General features: G+C 39.1%; 1 protein-coding gene across 2 annotated transcripts in view; it reads left to right on the plus strand.

The window, feature by feature from the left end:
- camk1b (calcium/calmodulin-dependent protein kinase Ib) overlaps positions 1 to 14,750 on the plus strand; it is a 32,245-nt gene extending 17,495 nt beyond the window's left edge. For both annotated transcript variants that reach the window (XM_086086965.1, XM_086086964.1), the window contains 10 exons: positions 5,464 to 5,595; positions 8,297 to 8,371; positions 9,390 to 9,528; positions 9,800 to 9,926; positions 10,286 to 10,361; positions 10,451 to 10,563; positions 10,634 to 10,712; positions 11,823 to 11,910; positions 12,148 to 12,289; positions 12,529 to 14,750. In XM_086086965.1, the coding sequence (XP_085943091.1) occupies positions 5,464 to 5,595; positions 8,297 to 8,371; positions 9,390 to 9,528; positions 9,800 to 9,926; positions 10,286 to 10,361; positions 10,451 to 10,563; positions 10,634 to 10,712; positions 11,823 to 11,910; positions 12,148 to 12,289; positions 12,529 to 12,629 (1,072 nt within the window). In that variant the 3' untranslated portion in view covers positions 12,630 to 14,750. The remainder of the gene's footprint in view (positions 1 to 5,463; positions 5,596 to 8,296; positions 8,372 to 9,389; positions 9,529 to 9,799; positions 9,927 to 10,285; positions 10,362 to 10,450; positions 10,564 to 10,633; positions 10,713 to 11,822; positions 11,911 to 12,147; positions 12,290 to 12,528) is intronic.
- The last annotated feature ends 8,826 nt before the right edge of the window (positions 14,751 to 23,576 follow it).

Here is a 23,576-nt window from a genome sequence, read left to right on the forward strand (position 1 = left end):
ATTGGCCAAGACATTTGTTTTCTTAATACATGATACACAATTGAATATATTTGCATGCAAAGACTGAGAAATGTGTAGTACTCAGTTGTGGAGATATAGCATTGAGCTGTACTTCACCTTTTCAGTTTTCTGGATTTTTTGGGGGGCATGACTCAAACGGCCCCCAGTAACGCGCTTAGGTGTCCAGCATGTGTTGCCCCTCCCTTTCATCGCATTAGTGGCTATCCGACCCAATTGCTAGTTTTAGTCACAATTATTTTGTCACGGTGTGGTCACGGAGCGGCGTGGTGTCTGTCGGCGTGTGAAGTAGAGGACCCAAAATGCAGGGAGGCAGGAGAACCACAGCAGGAGTGCGAAACTGGCGTGCTTTATTTTACAGAAAACACTAACCAGGGTACTGGTTAATGCTAACTAAACAACAAACTGAAAAGATACAAAATAAAAATGACAGAAAGAACTCCAGGGGTGACCGTGACAAGCGGCAATGATCCCACGCCGACTGATCACCACCCGGGAATTAAATACACTCACACTAATTGGGTAACTAGCCACACCTGGGGCCAGGCATAAGTGGCTGAGGGCCCGGATTGGTCAACCCGGAAGGGCTGGAACCCACTCAGGACCAATCGGAACCCTCAACCAAAACCAGACCTTCCCAGACATGACATATTTAGCTAGCTGTGCCCACAACATGAAAAATGAATCCTCTCTGAAGCCACAATTTACTGCATAGAACATCTCAGTGTTTGTTATTTGAACAACCGAGTTTGTTTTACTTTGTTTACCGTAACCTGTTGAGCATAAGTATGTGCTCAAATGTCAATCATGTGCTGTGAGCTGCAGTCAAAATATCGCGTGCCGCTGTGTTTAGTAAACAGCCAGCTTTTCCTGAAATGTCTTTTATGTGGACCCACACACAAACTAAACACCAAGCAAGGCAGTGACGAGACCGCTGCCGGTCCATGGCGTCCTGAAGCCCGTTAGCCTGCAAGCTAGCTGGTGAATAGCACCTCTCCGCGATGACCTTGAGGGTATATTCCAACAAATGTAGGCTTTAAGCGGATATATTTACATGGCTCATACAGAATGGGGATTTGTTGGCATATGCTAGCTAAACATACGAACGCAATTGACCGACCGTTTTTTAAGTTTAGTGCAGTTTCAGCAGACCCGCCCACAGCGTCTGAGAGTTGAGAAAATGTGAGTAAAAATGATTTTAGACATTTTTATTTTGACTTTACAGGGGCTTTAAGACAAAAAAAAAAGGCCAAATTATCTACATTAAAACATGAGTTTAATCTCTTTGTCTCCAGTGACTCTTTTACAAGCCTGATGTGTGTCACACTGGCTATTATCGCTGTCAAACCAGATTTGCACTTTTATAATATGCAATGATATTTACAAATGTGTTCACAGGAAGAGTGACTCACAAAATGAGATTTTTTCTCTCCAGATGCCTGCATGGAAATTGTTAGTTATTCTCACTTTCAAATTTACAGATGGAGCGATATGTTTGTAATAGAAGTGGTGGGAAGTGTGAGGAATGTCTGTCACCACAGATTACCATCCTCCTGTTTGGAATCAACAACGACGTAATTGCTTTTTCCCTCCAATTTTTTGTAGCGCTTGCCCTCATCATTCACCGATGAGCAGTCAACCCAGCTGACTTTTGGCGAGAGGTGGGCACACCTTGGACTGGATAGACAATCAGTCATTCACATTCAAATACGAGGAGGCACGGGTATAAGAAGCATGTTGTGGCAACAAAACCTTTTTATTGTTGTTTTTGTGCAATTTTGTGATCGAAATAGTTCCTTAAGTCTTGAATCAAGATCATGTATTGCTCTGCTAATACTGATATGAGATCTCAGAGTAGGAGAGTGATTTGGTTGTTTAGATTTGAATTTGAACAGCCCACAGAGCAAAGATGGTCTTTTTGTTTCGCAGCCAGTTTCCCAGTTGGAATTCTCTCTCAGTTTTGATTGGACCAGATGGTCCTGCGCTATCTCTCTGACCTTTCCGCAGTCAACACTTTATCGACTGCGTGCATATTGTAGCTTCTTGACCATTTTTTCAATGGCACAGATGGTACATTTGCTTAGTGTTTTAGATTTGTCATGACACCACTGAACGCAAATCTTTCCGTTTAATCTCCACATTTAAAAAACTAAATTTGGCATTTGAGTCTATCATGACACGGCATAGAACAGATGGTTCAAAAAAAAGTGAGAGATTTGGTTTCAAAAAGAAAAAGTGCATTGGAGCAAAAAAGAGCATCCGAATAAATCTGCCAAGCCTTCGCTCCATTGGTATAGTGCTATTATATGTCACTTAAATTAGCTGTAGCTTGTATGACTCTTTATAATATTGACTTGATCAGTAGCAGTTTTTTTTGTTTTTTGTTTTTGCTTTGGTTTGTGCTTTTGAGCATTAATCCATCCAATGTCAATATCACTTGTCCTCATTTGGGTCGCGGGTGAGCTGGGGCCTGTCCCACAGGACAGTGCCAAAAAGCGGGGCACACCCTGGTCTGGTCACCAGCCAATCACAGTGCATTTATATGTAAACAACCATTCACTCTTGTATTTACACTTATGGACAATTTAAAGAATGAACTGGTAAACATAACATGCATGTTTTCAGAATGTGAGAGTAGTTTTAAGCAGTTCAATTATAAAGTGTTCTTGCCTGAATAAATAACACATGATCAAATATTTAACATCTTTCTCTATTTACATGCTTACGTAATGAATGTACTCTTAAAATGTATATTTACACACACCCTGATATTTTTGCCTTTGTGTAACTTTTTCTTTATCACTGGTCACATTGTGATAGGACTGTAACCAGCTCGTTAAACTCAGCTGACCTCTGAATGTTATTTTTTTATACTGTATATCTTCTTTTTATGACTTGGTTTATTTAATAATGTGATCTCTGTGATTTTGGAGTATCAAACATGTATCCCTTGCGAGCTGTAATTGTTTTGGCTGTTTGACCAAGTAGACCATATAATAACAATAAGGTCGTTATGTTAGCCAAAATGATGACTGAATTTAGCAAGTAAAATGTGGGACGTGCTGCACAGTGAAAAAATATGAATTTGTCATGGAAATTAAAAATACTGTAATCTATGATTGGTAAATCACATGCGTTTTAACCACTGGAAATCATGAAATCAACAAAAATGCCTTAACTTTAATAGCAAGTGATGACTCTTCTCACGTTCCTCAGTTTGTTGAGCCTCTTTATTTATTTACTTACTTACTTATTTTGGGGGGGAGCAGTGCACAGCACAGTGCTATTGGTCATGTTAATGCTAACCAGCTAGTGATATTAGCATACCACATAATGGCTGTTAAATACTTGCAACATTTTGCTGAAGCAAGAAAGCTAACCACAATGTTGCGAAACGGCTCCATTGCTTGTGTGAACCACTGGTTGACATTTGGTCACAGCCCTCTGCTCTGTCAGAAGGCGTATGGTGAACGTCAACTCAATCCTCCAGATGCCGCCGAGGAATGTGTAACTCTCCACACAGCTGGATTGGTGCCAAAATGGACGGCCTTTCTGTAGCCCTTTGACTCTTGTTGATGTGACCGTAGGGCCTGTGTTGATTGATATTATGGTCAGGAAATGGCTGCAGTCTTCTGTCAGCAAGAGCAGCCCGTAAATCTTATTTCACGGTTTTCATTGGCAATAGTAAACATGAAGTTAATGTTGTGGGATTATCTCAGGAATTTCCAGAAATGTTAACATTCTGAAAAGATGATACTCCCAATTTGTGAGGAATAGAATGTCTATCTTTAAGTCTGAAGCTTGGAGCTGTGCCAAAATGCCACCAGGAATGTGTGTCTTTGCTCTTTAGTGGGTCATGGGAAAATGTCGTCAGTTGTGTTGGTTTGTCTGTTATTGTTGGTTTCCTCAACTACTACTATGCAGCAGGAAGGGAAACAAATCTAGTGGGTGCACTTCAACATGTTATATCGTTGCGAGATTTATTCATAGTTATCTCTATCTAACCTCAATTTAGTGTCTTTTATGTGTGGCGCTACGTTGATAGATATTCTGTGTCTATTCATTATGAAAGTACTCAGGGCAATTGTCAGGACTGACAGAGGTGCTAGAAAATAGCATTTTCAAGTCAAACTTAACTCATTCACTCCCAGCCATTTTGACAGAAGCAATTCCCTTCGCTCCGGGCTGTTTTACTGGATTTTGACTGATTTTGCAAGGCCCGCGGAATATTGTGTTCCATTGCTATAAAAACATGGAACCTACCAAAAGAAAGATTAGAGTCTCTTCTTTCATCAGGAACAAAAAAGTATATTTGTATCTGTTTCCGTTTGGTAGCAATTAGCATTAGAATATAGCTAAGTTTCATCATTATTCACAGACCTGTTCAAAACACTGGGGAAAAGAGCTTGTTGCAACATGGCACTGGTTGATCTCTTATACTCTGCTACCACCTGCTGGCCGTTGTTTTTATGACAACTAGTGCTGTCAAAGTTAAAGCGTTAACTGATTAATTAATCACCAAAAATTATTTATTATATTATTAAGGCTTTTTTTTTTTATTAAGCGATTAATCATGATTAATCAAAATTCTAAGATGTGATTAATCTGTTAAAAATGTTTTATTGTTTGACAGCTCTAATGACAACCATTGCTTTAAGTGACCTCTTCAGGTAAGAGGCTGCATCAAAGCCTTCTGTATGCTCTATAAAAAAAAAGCATAAAAAACTTATTTTGGGACCATGGCAATTTTAAAAATAGATCGTTTTTATATGTTTTGGGGAACAAAGGAGTTAAACGTTTCTTGACAATAATATATGTGACCTCACGTGACATATATGACATTCTATGACATTCTGATTAATATTACATTTGTGGAATTTGAGTTATGCAGCAAAATGCAGCTGTTTTATCCATCTCAGGTGAAGGCCATTTTGCCACTTGTTGTCGACTGACGATGACATCATAGTTGCTCAGGGCTCAGGCAACGACCAATCACAGCTATCTGTTTTCTGAAGCTGAGCTGCGATTGGTTGTTACCTGAGACCTGAGCAACTGTGATGTCATCTTCACTCAACAGCAAGTGATAAAATGGCTGCCTTCTGATATTGACAAAAACTGCTGAATATTGCTGCTTAACTCATATTCCACTAATGCAATATTAACCAAAATACCGTATTTAGACTAGTGGGGCTGCATAGAACATATTGTCAAGAATTTTTTTAGGGTTGACATCCCCTTTAAAGTGGCGGGGCCCACGTTTTTTGTTTTTTTTTGGCAGTTCCCAAAATCCTTGACAGCACCCCGGAATATACCAGTTATTATTTTTTACTTAAATTTTAACTTGTGAATTGACTTTGATGTGACACTTACATAATCTGTCAGCCATATATTCAATATATTGTTCATCTAATCATTTTACCATCACAATGTTTGTGGGTCTTTCAGGGGAGCTTTCTCTGAGGTGGTTCTGGCAGAGGAGAAGAGGACCCAAAGGTTGGTGGCCATCAAATGTATCCCCAAGAAGGCGTTAGAGGGCAAGGAAAACAGCATTGAGAATGAGATCGCAGTGCTGCACAAGTAAGTGGGCTTCATTAATTTGGGTATGATAACCTCTTTTCATACAATCCCCATGGCTGCAGTCTAACATTGTCACACAAAGGCCATGGACTTGAAACGTACTTTCTTTCAAATGTTGAGAAAATTACAGACGGTTGTGAAAATGCCATTTCTGCATTGGTTCCCAAGTTATTTTTAGAGCTGTTGTTGCCTGGGTTACAGCAGACACACAACTCAAGTAGTCGAGATACAGATGGTTGAGGGGGATACAGGTGGGGCTTACAAAGTGGTTCTGTTACAATTTGGACCAAATGGAGCTTACTCATGTAAACAGGTTTGCCCTTGTGGGGATTTGTGTGTACATATTTGATGATTTGATGACTCTTTTTTCCCCCCTTGTAAACACACAATGCAAGTGGGGAGTAAATCTTTTGAAAAGTAATTACACATTTCATGAATAATGAGTACAGGTCATGAAAATGCATTAAAAGCCATTTGTAAATTAAATTATTTTTTCAGACCGATACCAGAATGAGACCAATAGTACTATTGATACATAAAAATAAAAAGATCATTTTAAAGAAAGACCTAGATATCCCAATCCCAAAATAGCATTTTTCCTAAAAATTGCATGAAATTAATGGTCATTTTATAGTTTTCTCATTTCTAATTCCTAATCTTAAAATGGGCACTAGAGGGAGGACGCCATCGCAAATACCGATACCTTGAAATAAGGTCTAGTATGCCTGATACCTGGTATCAGTGATCAAATGAAATACACTACTTCTGGTATATGTTTTTTGTTATATCATAGTAATCCCCTGTTTCTTTGGGAATCTGTCCTCTGTTATAAAATGGAAAACTCGCTTCTTTGCGGTCTAATTGCTCTTTCGATAAGATGTCATATGACAACGAGAAAGCCCTGTCTAGTTCGGTCTCAAGCGATAGATTTGGACACGTTTTTAGGAGCTACAGTAAGTTTAGCCTTGGTTGTTAAGGAAAGTTAGTAGAGTCTTTGCCACGTGTATGGACACGGGCACTTCAGGTCATTTAAAAAATAATAATTTAATCAAACAATCGGAGGCACACCAGAGAGGGCTGATTTCTTCCACTGATCATGTTCATGAAATAAATAAATGAAATCATCTATTATAATATTGGGTTTTTTTTGCAAACAAAGTGGTTCCAACAATCACAAAAATCATGAAGTTTCTTTAAATATACTAAAATAATGAATTGATAGATTATCCATTTGTGGTTGCTTCTGTGTCAAGACATGGCCCCACCCTTCTAATTTGCTGACTTGTGCTCTCCGGCGCCCTGTGAGAGCCGTGGGTGCTGAAAGGGGTCAACAGATGACTCACCAGCCTTTCTTTCTCCCCTTCTCTTCCAGTCACCGTGACCAGTGTCAGCCTCACCGACGTTACATCCGTCGCCCACACAAACACATAAAATAGCCACACACAAACATGTTTGAATGTGAAAGTGGGAGTGGATGCACACGATAGAGCGTGCACGCACACGATCGCACGTGTCCTAGCGCTGGCCGCCTTTAATCTGACATTCATTCTTCCCTGGGTCCATCAATCTTTCGGCACTCTGCTAAACAGATGAATGATGCCGCATTGTTTGAATTGGCACTGTAATCCAGCATGAGTTTAGACTGGCGCATAGCTCAGCTGTGTCCTTCAGTCAACTGGTGTAACAGTATCAGAAGAGAATATTAGCACATTAATAATGATACACAGTAACATGGACAAATAAACTGGATTTGGGGATTTATTTATTTTTTTTGCCCCTGGGTGATGATGATTTTAGACTCGCTAAAACCAGGTTTAAGTGGTGATGCATAACGCCTGTCCATTTAAAAATAATAATAATAATCAAATGTGGCACTTAAGCACAAAGTTTGCCCACCATTGAATTAAAGGGGAATTCATCCTTAAAGGGATACTTGACTCATTGAGCCATTTTCTGCAGTAAAAAGTTAATATTTTGTCCAAAATTAATTTGATTACTTCGTTATTTTTGGGGGGTAACAATCAATCAAGGCTCACCTGCTTTCTGGGTTTGGTCAGCAAACTGAGCCATCATTGGTCGTGGCCTACTTCCTCAGCACAGGTAATGTCATCTTCAGTCGACAGCAAGTGGGAAAAATAGATTTTAAAGGTATTAATTGTGCATGAAAAATACTGAACTTGACTGCTGAAAATGGCTCAATGAGTCAAAACATTTTTTGACAATAATATATTATATGTGACCTCACTTGTCTAACTGATTAATATTGCATTTATAGAATCTTGAGTAATATGAGCAAAATCCAGCCGTTTTTATCCATCTCAGGGGACGGCCATTTTGCCACTTGCTTTCAACTGAAGACATCACAGTTGCGCAGGGATCAGGCAACGAGCAATCACATCTCACCTGTTTTCTCAAGCTGCGCTGTGATTGGTTCTTACTTGAGGCCTGAGCAACTGTGATGTCATTTTCACTCAACAGCAAGTGGCAAAATGGCTGCCTTCTGATATTGATTAAAAAAACTGCTGGAAATTGCTGCTTAATTCATATTCCACTAACGCAACATTAACCAAAATACTGTATTTAGACTAGTGGGGCTGCATAGAACATATTATTGTTAAGAATTATTTTTAGGGTTGACTTCCACTTTAAGAGATTTGTATTTTATTGTATCTTTTAATTAACTTTGACTCTCTCCTTGCAGGATTAAACATACCAACATTGTGACTCTGGAAGAAATCTTTGAGAGTAAATCGCACCTGTACCTTGTCATGCAACTGTGAGTATTCACATATGTGTGACTTTGGAGCCATCTCCCACGCATCGCGTGTCACGTGCCATTAATTGCACTTGCTTACACACGCGCGCGCGTGCACACATCGTACGACGCTTACCCACGGACATCGGTGGGGAGTTTTGCCTTCACACCTGCAGCCTGTCAGCCTGCCGCCCACCTTAGTGACTGAAATGTCAGGAAGAAAGGGAGGAGAAGACAAAGAGTGGATAAGGATCTGGAGTTGTATTAGATGAGCGTCCAGAATATACACGATTTCTATGCGAGACATCAAAATCACAGGTGTAAATGATAAAGGCAGGGATGGGGGATGACGTGATGTCTTTGTACTTATTTTACCCCCTTGTAATATTTGTTTGGCCTCATAACAATTTAAGCATGACCTGGTTGCACAGTCATGAATCTAACGACATGAACTGAATCAGGCCAAGTTAAAATCCATGTATTAATTATTAATGTGTCTAGGAGGGGAAACCAAGAAGGTACGCAACAGAAGCAGAAGCTGTTTTGCAGGGTCGTGTTCACATATTTAATGTTTGTGTACATTTTTTGGGACATAGAGATTCTGTTACGCTGATAGCCTGCGACTCCGCAGTCTGCAAGCAAAGTCATGTCACCATCTAGTGGCCATTTTGTAGTAGCGGCATCAGATTATTTGTTTGCTCAATCATTTTATTATTATTATTATTATAATCAGTGGCGTTTTCTCCCCTAAATAACTAAAATAAACATTTACATATTTGCCTTCAAAATTGCTGACGTAAAACTTAATGAATGGCAGTTCCAGGAGACAGAATTCACACTCGCATTAACAACCATTGTATTTTATAGAGTCACAACAAGCATGTTGTTTTTTTTAATGTGGCAGAAAGCCGGAGTGGCCAGAGAAAACACAGACACGTTATGTTATATCCCTCAACAAATGATGTCTTCTCTTTTATTGAGATGTTACAACGTCATTGTGACGTCCAATTATGTGAGTCTGTTTCTTTGATCCATTCAGGGTGTCTGGCGGGGAATTGTTTGACCGCATCATAGAAAAGGGCTTCTACACGGAGAAAGATGCCAGTAAGCTCATTCAGCAGATTCTGGATGCTGTCAAATACCTCCATGACATGGGAATCGTGCACCGAGATCTCAAGGTTTTATTACTATTAGTATTAGTATTATTAATATTATTATTGTTGTTGTTGTTGTTATTAATTTATATAAAACTGAAAAATGTGGCCTTGAATTGATTACAAATTCAACTGTACTTAAGAAAACACAATTCTTGCACTGTATTATACTGTATGTCCGTGCTACTCCTCCAATTTGATTTCATATTACGCGGCCACGGAGCTGTTTTCTATCAATGTATTCAGGACAAGAGTGACGTGATCAAATGTTCCATATGTCTGATTTGAATCACAGCCAGAGAATCTGCTCTACTACAGCATGGATGAAGACTCAAAAATCATGATCAGTGACTTTGGTTTGTCGAAAATCGAGGGCTCTGGCAGTGTGATGTCCACAGCGTGCGGAACTCCTGGATATGTCGGTAAATAAGTCACTTACATTCTGAAATAACAAGATATATATATAAGACAGGGTTTTATTGTATAACTCATTTATAATGCTTTAAAACACCTGAACCCTGACAGAGGGACACATTTTTATTTAAAATATATATACCAATTAAAAGTAAAATACATAAACTTATATTTCTGGTTCTTTTGTAATCATTAAACTTTTCCATCTTTTTGCCATCGCTGATACTCTTGTATCTCCAGATTATATATGGTTTAAGGGAATTCAAGCTTGGAAGTTTCACCATAAATGCAATAAATCAACACAGATAGAAAGTGTCCCAAAAAAAATGAAGAAATTTGTTTCAAATAATTCGTCTCTTCATTTCAGCCCCTGAGGTTCTGGCCCAGAAACCTTACAGTAAAGCAGTAGACTGCTGGTCTATTGGAGTCATAGCCTACATTCTGTGAGTACAAAAGCATTTATTACATTGTCTTTTTTTCTTTTGAACCAGTTATGTCTCTAAGCCACAGCTGTTAACGCATCAACTCTCAGGTTGTGTGGTTACCCTCCGTTCTACGACGAGAACGACGCCAAACTGTTTGAACAGATCCTGAAAGCAGAATATGAGTTTGATTCGCCGTACTGGGACGACATCTCGGATTCAGGTAGCCGAGAGAAAAATCAACCGCTGTCACATCTGAAGTGTAATGATGCCTTTTATTTTTATCTCTACAGCGAAAGACTTTATCGTCCACCTGATGGAGAAAGACCCCAATATACGTTACACTTGTGAGCAGGCCCTGCAGCATCCATGGTACTTGTTACAACCTCCTTTCCCGTTAGCATTGAGAAACTCCATTTGTATTTAAAACGTATTGATCATAATGATAAGAACTTTAAATGATTGATATTTGAGCTACTTTATAGGTCGGTGATTTACTCAAATTCAAACAGGCTGAAGTGTATATTGGGGCCAGGGGACTTTATTTATACTAACACGGTAGAGAAGTAGGATAATGTACAATATATGTCAAGTTAATCTGGAGTTTAAAACAAGATAAAAACGACGAGCCGAGAAACAGCCAAGGCAGCCAAGAACCAAGGCACTGTGGGTAAAATTTGTTAGGCAACAAACATGGACACACACAACATTGTGGATTCATGAGAGACCATCTACGTACATCAGTAGGTGTTGCTGTTTTGGCTTGCAACAGAGTTCAACTTGGTTCGGCAGTTTATGCAATGTCTTCAGGTGTGCAGCAGGAAATTATATAATGTTCCCTTAATTGGTCCGAAACATTTTTATTTACGACGTTGGTCGTCTATGTATGCCGCTAATATATGCAGGACAATGAAAATGCCCTTTCACTAGATGGCAGAAAGTCCAATGAGCCTGTGTATCCACCTGTTGCGATTCCATTCATAGTGTTCAACTAATCTGGCCCAGATTTTATGATGAATAAGTCACTTGCACCATTAACAAGTACCCAGGTTAAATCCAGCTCCTTCCTGATGTAAAATATCTTAGTCTCTCAGTTGAGATGTATTATTATACTTCCTTGACACCAATTAGTACTTTCTCATTAGATATATAGATTATTGGGAAAAAATAAATAAACTATTTTCTCTTTTTTTTCTTTTCTTTCTATTTCTGGGAATCAATTGGTCATTTTCTCTCTCTCTCTCTCTCTATCTATAGCAATTCCCCCAACCCTCAAAAAAAGATTTTTTTTCTCAAGATGAGTTTTTTTTTCTTAAAATAATAAAAGATATGTAGCTAGCTAGCCAGCCAAATAGCTTGCTAGCAAAACAGCCAGCCAACTAAGAAAGAAAAAATGCAAATTAGTGAATCGTGAATGTGTGAGTTCCTACTGTCTACACAGACTCACATAAAAAGCACATGCTGATACGTTTCCTCTTTCAGGATTGCTGGAGATACTGCTCTCGACAAGAACATCCATGAGTCTGTCAGTGCGCAGATCAAGAAGAACTTTGCCAAAAGTAAATGGAAAGTAAGACTTTTTCTATATCTTACAATAATTATCTTAAATTGTTTTACATGACACAAAAATTCCAGCACACACATCCCAAAAATCTTGCCAAATAGATCGGATGATGTCATACCTTCCAAATTGGACCAACTCTTTAATTCCATCCTGTTGGTGTCCTAATGCTGTTGTCCATTGAATTTAGATAGCATCTTGCATGGCCAGTTTGAAAGTGGCTCTAATGTTGGCGTCCCTCCTCAGCAAGCATTCAACGCTACAGCGGTGGTCCGCCACATGAGGCGTCTTCAGCTGGGCACCAACCATGAAGAACCCAACCAAGCGACCCTAACGAGCCCGTGCCGAGCTCACCTGCTTCTCCCAGGAGAGGACCCTCAACACGCAGGTACACAAGTCACTCTTTTGCTTTTTTCCCTCTTTAGTGCTTTTGATGTTTTTCAGTTACATTAGAAAAATGTGAATAATATGAAGACTTTTTTTCCTGTCTAAATTTGTGTCCATGAGTTGAAATAAGCCACCCACCTGCCAGGTTTGTCATATCAAGATTCTGATTGCGTGGTTTTACTGTTTTATCAAATGTCAGTCCAAAAGCTAATATTAACGTGATGTCTGTTTTCTTTTTAGAGTCTTGTGGAGAGGCCGGGTGTTCCCAGGCGCTGGACGGGGACGGCGTGGACCCTCTGTCCAACTGTAGCTACCACTGCCACCCGACGAGCCGGGTGTGATCCCTGTGCTGCTTGACTGCCTCGTCGACCCCAGTGATTTTTTTCCATTTTTAAACCCCCTCGGTGAAACCAGAGGTTGCGACTCCCTCACACCCCCTCGTGTCCGGTTAGGAATGAGGTGTCATTCCGACCTCTCGCCTGCAGGGGGAGCAAGTCTGTCCAGTCTGAGATGGAAGGAGATTCAGATTCAGTAAATCGGGAAGTGTTGATTGATGATTTTGATGACTAGTTGCCAGACTGGGCGGGTAGTTTGTGCTAAGAGAATTCAAAGTAAAGAGGGGAGGATTGTTTATTTCCAAAGCAGGACAGAGCTGAGGCGATTATTTTGACACAGCTTGTGTTTGCGATTGTTGCTATTTGTTTTGTGTTATTTGTGCATGATGAGAAGAGAGAGTCCCCGAGCATGTTTTCGCTATTATGCCCTCTTTCTGTCATTGCGGAGGAGTGCCATGAGCAAAAGCCTTTCTGAGATCTTTTTTTGCCGTTTTGAATGTAACAGGGTCTACTACGCTAATAGTACTGCAAAGTGAAGACAGATTTAATGCTCTTCGATAATCTGTGAACTTTATGCAAAACTCCATCTGTTCCTATGTAGCCTTTTATGAGATGGTGTATATATATATATATGGTGTTTCCATGCAGCTGTGGCAAAGGCTTCCCCCTTGGCTTCTTTCAACCTCTTGAACCACATGAGCGCAGGGATCTTATCTTTGTCTATGGTGCCTTTAGGGTTTACAGTATGATGGATTTATTTTGGGTGGGAGCTTCTCAAGTGTGTCTAATCTGCACAGTCTGGTCATGTTTTATATTTATCGCATTTGTAGCTTTGAAATGTTTTGTTTCACTCTAGATTAGCTATGACGACGCTAGTTTTAAAATCCAGGCGAATTGTAATTAGACAGGTTTAATATTGCATAAGCCTGAAGATAGAGAATTATGTATGGGTACAAAAAATATATATGCATTTAGCAATGTGTACCATAATCATACATATTTTTTCCCCACCCTCGATTATTTTACAAGCAGCCCTTTAAAAAGAACTGCATTACAGAATGTCAATATGCATCATTAAAAAAAAAATTCTCCTCACTCTTGTGTTGTAGAAAATCCAGTAAATGGCCTCCTTTTGAGGATCTTTAACGCACATGTTCAAAAGCGGCATACATCTCATGTGGAAGTGTGCAAATCCGTTGTGAGTAGTTGCCATGAGGTAAGCGCTGGAGAGAACACTGCAGATTCGGGGAAAAAAACTTGCATCAAAAGAAAATGTTTAAGCTGTAGTCAGCATTCCTGTCAGGTAAGGTAACGTGCTTGTGTTTTTGAACAGTAACTGTAAAAATGTAGACTGTATTTGACGGCGTTTCCAAAAGTGAATCGCTCGCTTCTGTAGCTATCAAAAGTACTCAAATTACGGATAGATGTTTAAGTACTTGATTTACTAAGGGGGAAATAACAACCAATTAATCAGTTATTATTTTGAATTGCTCTGATGTTCTGAACTCCTGTTGTCATGCCAGTGTCGTATTGTGCAGGATGATCCTCGTGTTGTTGTTCTTCAGAGACTCAAGCAACAGCACCTTGCACGTTTGCTGCATGGTGGCCCCCATTTTGACTCAGTTGAGTCACTGTCAAACAGAATTGTTAATTAATCCATGCAGAAACCCAAATATATATTTTATGATCACATGGTGTCCCTTTGTTGGAAAGTGGGGCAAAACTCCTCGAAAAAGGAAAGAAAGTCTCACATTCATGGTCAATGATGCAAATGCTGATGGCATGCATAAGCATCGAGCCATTACCTCACCATTGAACTTGCTGTGGTAGGATTTTGTTTTCTTTTTATTGGGGGGAGGATCCACCGGGGTTGGACATACACGACTTTACAATTATTTCTGCTTATTGCTATCGGGATAAAGGGAAAATATAAGTGTGATGGTTGTCTACTTTCTCCTCTTTTTGCTTGTCCAGGTGGATTTGTCGTACAAAGGAGTGTTTTTACCATGAATATGTTGTCTTTTCTTTTTTTTTAACAGTATTTTAAACTGTACACAAAGATCATGGTCTGTGGGAAAGTGGCTGTAAGTGAAACATACATTAAACTCCTTGTCTATGCAGTTATAATCTGTCCTGGTGTCCTCTATATAAGAACTCTTTCAATACTCAAAAACAACTGCAACGCAATAGAAGTTTCATTTGAGAGCTTCCTCGGATCTTTGGCTGCCGAGGGGAATAAGGAGTCCTCACAGAGTCCAAATGATGCGGTTACAGCAGGACCACGAGCACGAGGCCGCTTCCAAACAATCGCATGGATGGTCGGCAAGGGAGTGCTGACATGTGCAAGTCACGTCTTGGTGTGGAAAAGGGAGGTGGGGATGAAATTGATGAGGTAAACCAAACATTGCACCAGATACGAGTTCCTCTGAAATAAACAAATAATGGGAACACTTAAATCACACGTCTTTTGAATGAAATGTTCTAGTTTAGAATATTTATTGACAATTCGTTCACTTGACAAAATAATGTAAGAACGGAAACACAAATCATTAACCCAAATGAGGAGGACTGTTGGAAAGGGGGGAATCCAAATCCTGTACGTGTGTGAGGAGGGTTCCAGGATTGTTATCACAAAAGATCAATTTTGGCCACACGATCAACCAAGAGATCAAGTGGCATTAGCTACATTCAGTGTGCAAGAGGAAGCAATACTAGCACAGTCAACTTGTACGCCTGCTTACGATGCCCAGGGCATCTGACAGTTCCTGGCCATGCTGAAGCAATCCACCTATTCACCCTGCCGCTGTGTGTGTGTGTTTTTTCCCAAGCTCAAGGAGGTCATCTTAGAAGAATGGCAGAGAAGGCAGGAAAAATGTGCTAGACTCCAAGGGGATTACTTTAAAGAGGAACATTTTGAAACATACCTTTGGTGACACCAGTCCTGGAACTTTTCTGAAACAGCTTGTATGCACTCCCTACACTCTGCGAATGAGATGATGGATGGTTTCCTAGGGCAGTGGCCCCCAACCTTGAAAACATTTTAAGACCATTTCACTGAGCGTCGAAAAAATGCTGGTTTGTTTTCTTAACCCACTAGATAGGTAGCTGTGCTTATTGAGCATATTGGGTTACTTTTATGCACGTTTGTATTGATTATTTTTGTCCCAGCAGATTGGGTTGAAGATTTGGGCAGGCTGAAAAGCTGAAGCTTTTTGCCGTATACTGAAGTTGAAGTAAGTTCAATGTAACATTGTTCAAAAGTCAGGGGCGTGGCTGGATGGTTCATTGGGTAACACCGCTGACTTTTAGGCACAGTTGTTGGGGTTCAAATCCTGGTCAGGGTGTATCGCTCACCCATGGAAAATGGGTGGGTTGTATCAGAAAAGACATCAAGTGGGAAAATTGTGCCAGACATGCACACCTTTTCTATTTTATTGTTTTGTTACACAAAACATCACAATTGTTTGGGAAGATGTGAAACCTGTTTCCTGCTCATTTTGGGTTAAAAATAAATAAAATAATAATAATAATTTGACCCAATTTTACACTTGGGGGGGGGGGGGGTTCCTGTTTTTCTAACTAATTTTTTTTTTATTCCTCTGTTTTTCTGAATATATTTTTTTCTGTTTTTCTGAGTAATTTTTCAGTTTTTTCTGAATATATGTTTTTTTCTGTTTTTCTGAGTAATTTTTCCCTGTTTTATAAAATAATTTTTCAGTTTTTTCTGAATATTTTTTTTTCTGTTTTTCTGATTATTTTTTTTTAAGTGTTCTCCCTCAGAGATTAGAGAACAAACCACAATACAATATACACATTCATTCCTTTATTGAGAGCCAGTAAGTAAACATGACCATCTTATTGCATATGAAGGTGTGCGGGAAAGTGTCCACTTCCGCTATTAGTGAGTCTGCAACAAGTCACTTGGAGTTCAGAGGGGAAGTTTTTTTAATTATTATTATTGATTTAAAAAAAATCTGTTAAAAAAAAAAAAAAAATCCCTGTTGTTCTGAGTAATTTTTCCTCCTGTTTTTCTGAATAAACGTTTTCAGCCTGTTTTTCGGAATATTTTTTTGACAGAAAAAAAATTCAGTAAAACAGAAAAAATACTCCCCCAAAAAAAACAAAGCTTCCCCAAAAAATTTGTCAGAAAAACAGGAGGGTTTTTTTTTCAAGTGAATGCAATACGCTTCCGTACAATTTTGAGGTAAATAAATTACCCAAAAAGTTGGGTTGGTCCCTGTTTGACACAATTTGGGTTCTATTTTGACCCAACTGTTGTTAGAGCGTATCCTGTGAGCGGCTTGCTGTGGTAACCCCTGATGGGGAATGACGCTTCTCTTTTTCTCTAAAAAAATTATTATTTGTAACCAGAGCTCTAATGACCCAACTAACCTGGTAAACCATTTCTTGATAGCTTTAACAGTATGGGTACTTTTAACCTATTAATGGATCAACATTTTCACCCAACGTTCTGGGTCAAATCCTCAACCCAATGTGCTGGCTATAAAAAAAACAACAACATTGTCACTCAACTTTTGGACTCAGCGCTGTTAGCTATTTCACCCAATTTTGATTTACTTTTGAGACAATACTTTTAAGCGTGAATGCAGTTGTCAATGGTGAGGAGTGATTGTTTCCTTTTAACAACTCAGCCCATTTTTGTTTAAAGGCAGACAGTGATGCCAAAAGTGTGTTACTTATTGTGTCAAATCTACTCTGTAATTCTTTTTAAATCAACATAATTGCAGAAAATGAAACTTCCCAAGGATTTAATGTTGGAAATGGAAGCTATAAGTTGTCAGAGCTGTTTCCATAGTTCTGAAGTTTCATTGCCTCATTTGTGAGATTGTCGCCACATTAAATTTGAATCAGTTGTCGTGGCAAATCCGTATTTTAAGCAGAACCGCGGATGTTGTTGTCATGGAATTTCCTCTACACTCTTGAATGTGCTGGGAAATGGTCAACACTTGCAAAACAATTCCTTAATAGAGCTTGTCTGTGCTATTTGCACATCAAGAGATAACTTCTTGGAAAAAAAAACTCAAGTTCACTCATGATGGTTCATCCCTGGAGACTGTGAAGCTGCATGCAGAGAGAGAGAGAGAGAGAGAGAGAGAGAGAGAGAGAGAGAGAGAGAGAGAGAGAGAGAGAGAGAGAGAGAGAGAGAGAGAGAGAGAGAGAGAGAGAGAGAGAGAGAGAGAGAGACTTTCCCAAAGTCCACTCACACTGCTGGTGCGAGTGGATTTGTGCCAAGCATAAAAAATGTGACACTCTGCACCAAGATGGTCGTATCTGAAATATTCACTCCCCAAAAAACAACAAAAGAGTGTGAGAAAGCAGAAATCGTGTGTGTGCAAATGACAGACGTCTCCGCAGGGAAAGCTCTTCTTCAAACTGAACTTTCATCCCTAACTGATTCTTGCTGAGCTGAAATGAAATGTTGTGTACGGAACGCTCACGCAGGTTGAAGTGACACCGACATCTGTCAGCAGGATTCTGTCAGCGCCCGCCGGAGGTTAACGTGTCTGCTGGGTTTGTTGTCATAGGAATGGAGAGTTTTCACAAGGTGTTTGGCTTTTTTCCACTCGCTTCCTGCTGTTTTGAGTTAAAGCGACAAACTAATGGAGAATGCCTTTGATAATTGCCACATCTGACTGCTTCACACATCTCATAAGTGGAAACAGACCAAAACATCCATGCAGGGACCGTTTTTGGGCTTGAAGGCACCGAATCTGAAATGCATGAGGACACATGTCCGTGTTGGTTTTTCAGGTGTGTCAAGTGCATTGAAACAGTTGATCTGCTGCGGTTTATTTCTTAACTTTATTTCAGGTTTAGAATTGATTTTACATGTATTGTTTTCAAAAGATCAAAGCTGCTCATTGTGAGAATTAGCTCAAAAATATCTCTACAAATAGCCTTTTTATTTGACCATTTATGAATGGAACAGCTTCTAATTCGTAGATTAACACTTAGCTGTTCACAATGGGTACTTCTGTAAGCCTCTGGCCAATAGTTTTCAGACTGGATTTGGGTTCGAATTTCCCGCTCTCCGGCGGATGTGACGTCATGTGCGCAATATCTACGTGAAGAAGGGTGTGTGCAGTTTCGTTTTGCGGCCACAGGTGGCAGTAGCAATCCAACATTGAACTTTAAAATTTTAGCTTTAAATAAAAGTCGTAGGAGCAATAGATAATTTTACAAAATGGTTTCACGATAGATTTAATTATTCATCATCATCACTATTATTATTATTATTATTAAGTTATTTTATTAATCCCTATATTTTTAGTAAATAAGTTTATGCCAGAGTTTAGGGTTTAGGGTCATGCAGTGCAAGGTGGTGCTAGTAAAAAAAATAAAAAACCCTGAATATATATACATTTTAAATATTATCGATTTTATTTATTTATCTTATTTTTAATAATTAATTTTAAATAATAATAATAATAATAATGTTTCTGGGTTTAAAATGACTTGCATAAATTCAGCTTTTATCAACTTTCCCACACATTCACATCCTTGATAAGCAAACACGACACTCGTATTTCCAACTTTTATCTGCAGCTCATTTGGGTTTCGAGAGAAGACAAAGATTGCTCGTAGAATCAATATTTTGTTTGGGCTGAAACTGAAAAAAAAAACCTGATGAAAGTCATGACTGGCGTCAGATTTTCCAGCTCTATTTGCAGAGTGTCCTGTGGCCTCGTTCAAACCAAGTTATTAGAGCACAAACAAAACAAAGTCCCTGAGGTGCTGGAACACAGTAGAGGGTGAGAGACTTGAAATTATACAATGAGATCATCTTCCACTTCATTGGGATGAGTGACTTGCAATTTTCGTAACAATTCATTCACCATGTCCACCAGTCCACAGCAAGCAAGCATATTATTAAAGGACGACTCATTGGGGTTTTCCATTAGAAAAAAAACTGCAGGAAAAAATAAACATCATCATGAGAGAGTCGATAGAATGCTGGCAGCAAGAGAGGAAACACAATTCCGCTAGCAATTAGCATCAATTACAATAAATGTGACATCCAATGGACTTTTGTTCCGAATAGAGATGATGCTGTGTTGTAATATTTAATGCCCTTAAAACTACAAGCAACATAAAGCAAGTACAGTGAAAATAAACTACAAAACCAATTCCTATACAAATTTAAATGAAAGAACCATTCAATATAGCACTTTTGTTTTTTATTGATCTTTCCAGATGATTGGTATGTTAATGAGAGACGGATGAAACGGGATGACTGAAGAAATACATCTTTAGACGATTATTCCAAATATGTGAAAGAGGTTGTTTTTCTTCTTCTTCCCCTAACTGGTCATGGGGGTGGTTATCTATGTGGACTTGCATGTGTTGAGTTTCCTCTGGGTGCACTGGTTTCCTCCCACAGTCCAAACACATGCACTTTACATTAAGTGGAAACTTGAACTTGCCCCCAAGTGTGGTTGCCTACATGTCTGTCCACATGCATTTTAGCACAGTGACATGGATGGATAGGTAACATCTTGATTTGCATGAGCGTTTGACTTTCTGGAAGTCTGTGTGCATCTGGAATAAATTAGCAAACAAAACCTTTTTTTGAGGCCTCATGTGGAAATAAGTTGACTAGTCTGACCATGATTGTAAACCAGATAAATATTAGTAAGTAATTGTACTTCTCGAAATGTTGGGGTGTTTCAGTCTTCGGTCTTGATACTATTGCAGCTTGTCACTCTTCTTTTTTTTCTTTTTTTTAAATATACACACAGAGTGGAAACTAAATAGAGAACCAAGGTTAAGATTCAGTCTATTTTCAACAGCTCTATCAACAAACACATAAGTCCCATTCCTCCAAAACCTGTATTTTGTGACGGGTGGAAAGTAAAAAGACAAAGGAAAAGGGCTTTTGCCAAAGGGGGATAAAAATGATTGAAGAATAATGCATATTTTACTCTTTTGACATACAGACATATATATAATGTTATGGCTGATCTTGCAACCTAAATACTGAGCCTAGACTTTTTGACAATATTATTATGCATAGCGTCTGGCTTTACGGACCAAGGGTTGACAGAGGTCCCGGAGGGCAAAACGCAAGTCAGTCATCGTCATGGAAGAAATCTTGGACGTCAACAGTGAAATATCACAGGTCAAATGTAATGGTAACAATGAGGAAAGATTTCCATGAGAACAGAAGCCACGTTACCGGGGCAACTGGCAGCTTTTCTGAAATGTAGACAGAATGAGAACATAGGTGCAGACATTTGAGAGGGAATTAAGGCAACAATAAGAAATGAAATGATTCAGTTCCAGGAATAAATATATATATATTTATATATATTCCCATTTTAAATCCATCCCTGTTGTGTTGTAGGCTACTAGCCTGTAGCCTCGTGCTAGCTAGCGCTAAGCTAGTTCTTCTCTAACGTCCACTTCCGTTTGTTGCTACAGGACAGAGTGAGAGGCCAACAGCGAGGCATTAGGCATTAGGCAACCAGGTATTCCCGTGTTTAGGGCAGCATTAACTAGTTCCCATAAACAAACACACACACACACAACTATTTCCAGGCGTCCGCTAAAATGTAGCGCATACGTAGCTTCCGCGCATGCGCAATCCCCAGGTAGAAATTAGACAGGACATCCCATCTAATCATTACTCTCTGATGACAATAATATGTATGGGTTATATATTTTTGGAAAAATATGCGGAGAAGCAAAACACAAGGACAAATCATACATGCTCAATAGCTGGAAAGCAAGGTGAAAAGCTAAAACAAGACACGCTAAATCACCAAGGTTGCAAAAATAGTCCCATTCAGACAGTGTTGGAGACCACCAGCATGGAGTGGTATTGGCTGACATGTGTTCTGCAGCTTGGCTGTGCACACTGCTGGTTTATGTTGAGAAAGCTGTGTGTGTTTATCATTTTTGGCTCACTTCCATGAGATTTTGACACTTGGCTGCAGGCAAGCTTGGCAAAGTTGGATTAGGGAGAACAAAGAGCAAACCAGGAGAGAGAGAGATAGCTATAATCTTTGCACAAGGATTCCACTGAGGAGCGAGAAAAAGTCTTGTAAATGTCCCCTTTCCGATCTCACTTTAGCGGAGAACAATCCCTCAACAGCCTGCTAAATGTTTCTTTTTGTCCCGCTTCCCATTTAAAGCCTGCTTCTCATTCTTCGATTCCTCAGTCGAACACAGCGACATATGGAAGCTATTTGGTTCACGTCAAATGTCTTAAAAATCATGCTGGAGATCTCAATAGGTCGTGTGGTTGCGCACAGAACCTGAAGTGGAAAACATCTCCAACAGAGGAGGTCAAAATAAGGCCTACTCACCTATAGGTTGTTATTGATATTCACCCAAGCACAATGAGACAAACGTTATCACCTGATTGTTGTTAAAATATTTGTGTAATGTAGATACTAGCTCCTCACGATGGCAGATAAAGATTCTTCCAGTGGAGAACCGAACATTTGGTACCCTCCGTGCCTCTTACAGTAATGCCACCACACTATCAGGTCACAATTATAGAAACCACCAATGCATTACAATAACAATCAGCACACAAATGTACAATCGCCAAATATAATGATTATTAAAGGTATGAATGTGTGCAGATCACCACATATGTGTTTGCTAGTTGAACCTGGCTTGAAACTGTCATTATGCCAGGCAAACTCATAGAAGAAGAAAATAATACACAATAACATTTAGGCAATACTGCATTACAAGGTGCTATTTTTGGGTTAGTAATGTTGCGGGGGGAAACTTCAAGTCCCAAAATGGTGGCTATAACGTCTTAAATTTAATGTCGGCTACGAAATTTTCATTACCACCACCTACAGGACTGAGTGGAAACATTGTTGACTATTTACAAACGTAATTCTTGTTTTCATGTATTTTTCCTTAACTTTTGTTAACGATAGAAGTTAATAAATTGCGTGATCTGAAGCTAGGTGGAAAACCTTGGCCGACTGAGCTCTTTTAATGTGCATTACCACCCCCTGCAGGTCTGGGGTGGAACAGCATGAACAACTTCAATATATTTTTTCTTTAAAATTTTAAACCATTCCAGGTATCTTAATAATACGTCTATGAAGTTCATTATTTAAAATACTCCAAAGCTCAAGAATTATAGCACACTTCTTCTTGGCCATAAATACTAGGGGTGTTAAAAAAAAAATCGATTTGGTAATATATTGCGATATTACAGCGCACAATTTTTGAATCGATTCGACCGAATCGATGTTTAAACATCAATTTTTTTATGCCAATATTCAACAAAACGTCTCAGGGTTCCCACGTTAAGCATGGAAGAATGTTATGTTAATGAGACATTAAGCCTTAATATTTTATTTCAATGATGTTCAAACATGAAACAGATTGCAACAGATTGTTTATTAGTTAGTCAGTGGCTCACAGTAATAAGCCTGAAGTTTCCGATAAATATATACATTTTCATACAAATCTTACAGTGTACATGTAGAAGTTTACTTATTAGTATTTTCTAAATTTGAGCAAGTAAAAAAATCTATTTATAGATTCGTATTGGGATTAATCAGTATCGACTCAAATCGTGACCTATTAATCGTGATAGGGATCAAATCGCAAGGTACTAGGCAATTCACACGCCTAATAAATACTGTAAATAGCAATCCAATGGAAATCGATCAGTACAATGATAAATGAGCGTGCCTTCTTTTGGGTGTGATGATGTATTCTTACACTGCTGCGCTTACGAGTTTATTACACAGAATTTAGAACTTTGAATTCCCTTTACTGTTACCCGACGACCCTCTGCACAAGTTTCTTTTATTTCATACAGTGAGCTACACTAGAGGATAGTAACTTTTCTCTATTTGCTATTGCTTGGCCTCCACTTGGTTCTTTGTTTCCTTTTACATTTGAACCATACGTTTGTAAATCTTCCACTTTAGCAGAGGCTCGAACACCCTGCTC

Source organism: Leptonotus elevatus, chromosome 10 (assembly GCF_054856555.1).
Source record: "Leptonotus elevatus isolate MCC_2025b chromosome 10, RoL_Lele_1.0, whole genome shotgun sequence".
In the NCBI taxonomy this organism is placed as follows: Eukaryota; Metazoa; Chordata; class Actinopteri; order Syngnathiformes; family Syngnathidae; genus Leptonotus; species Leptonotus elevatus.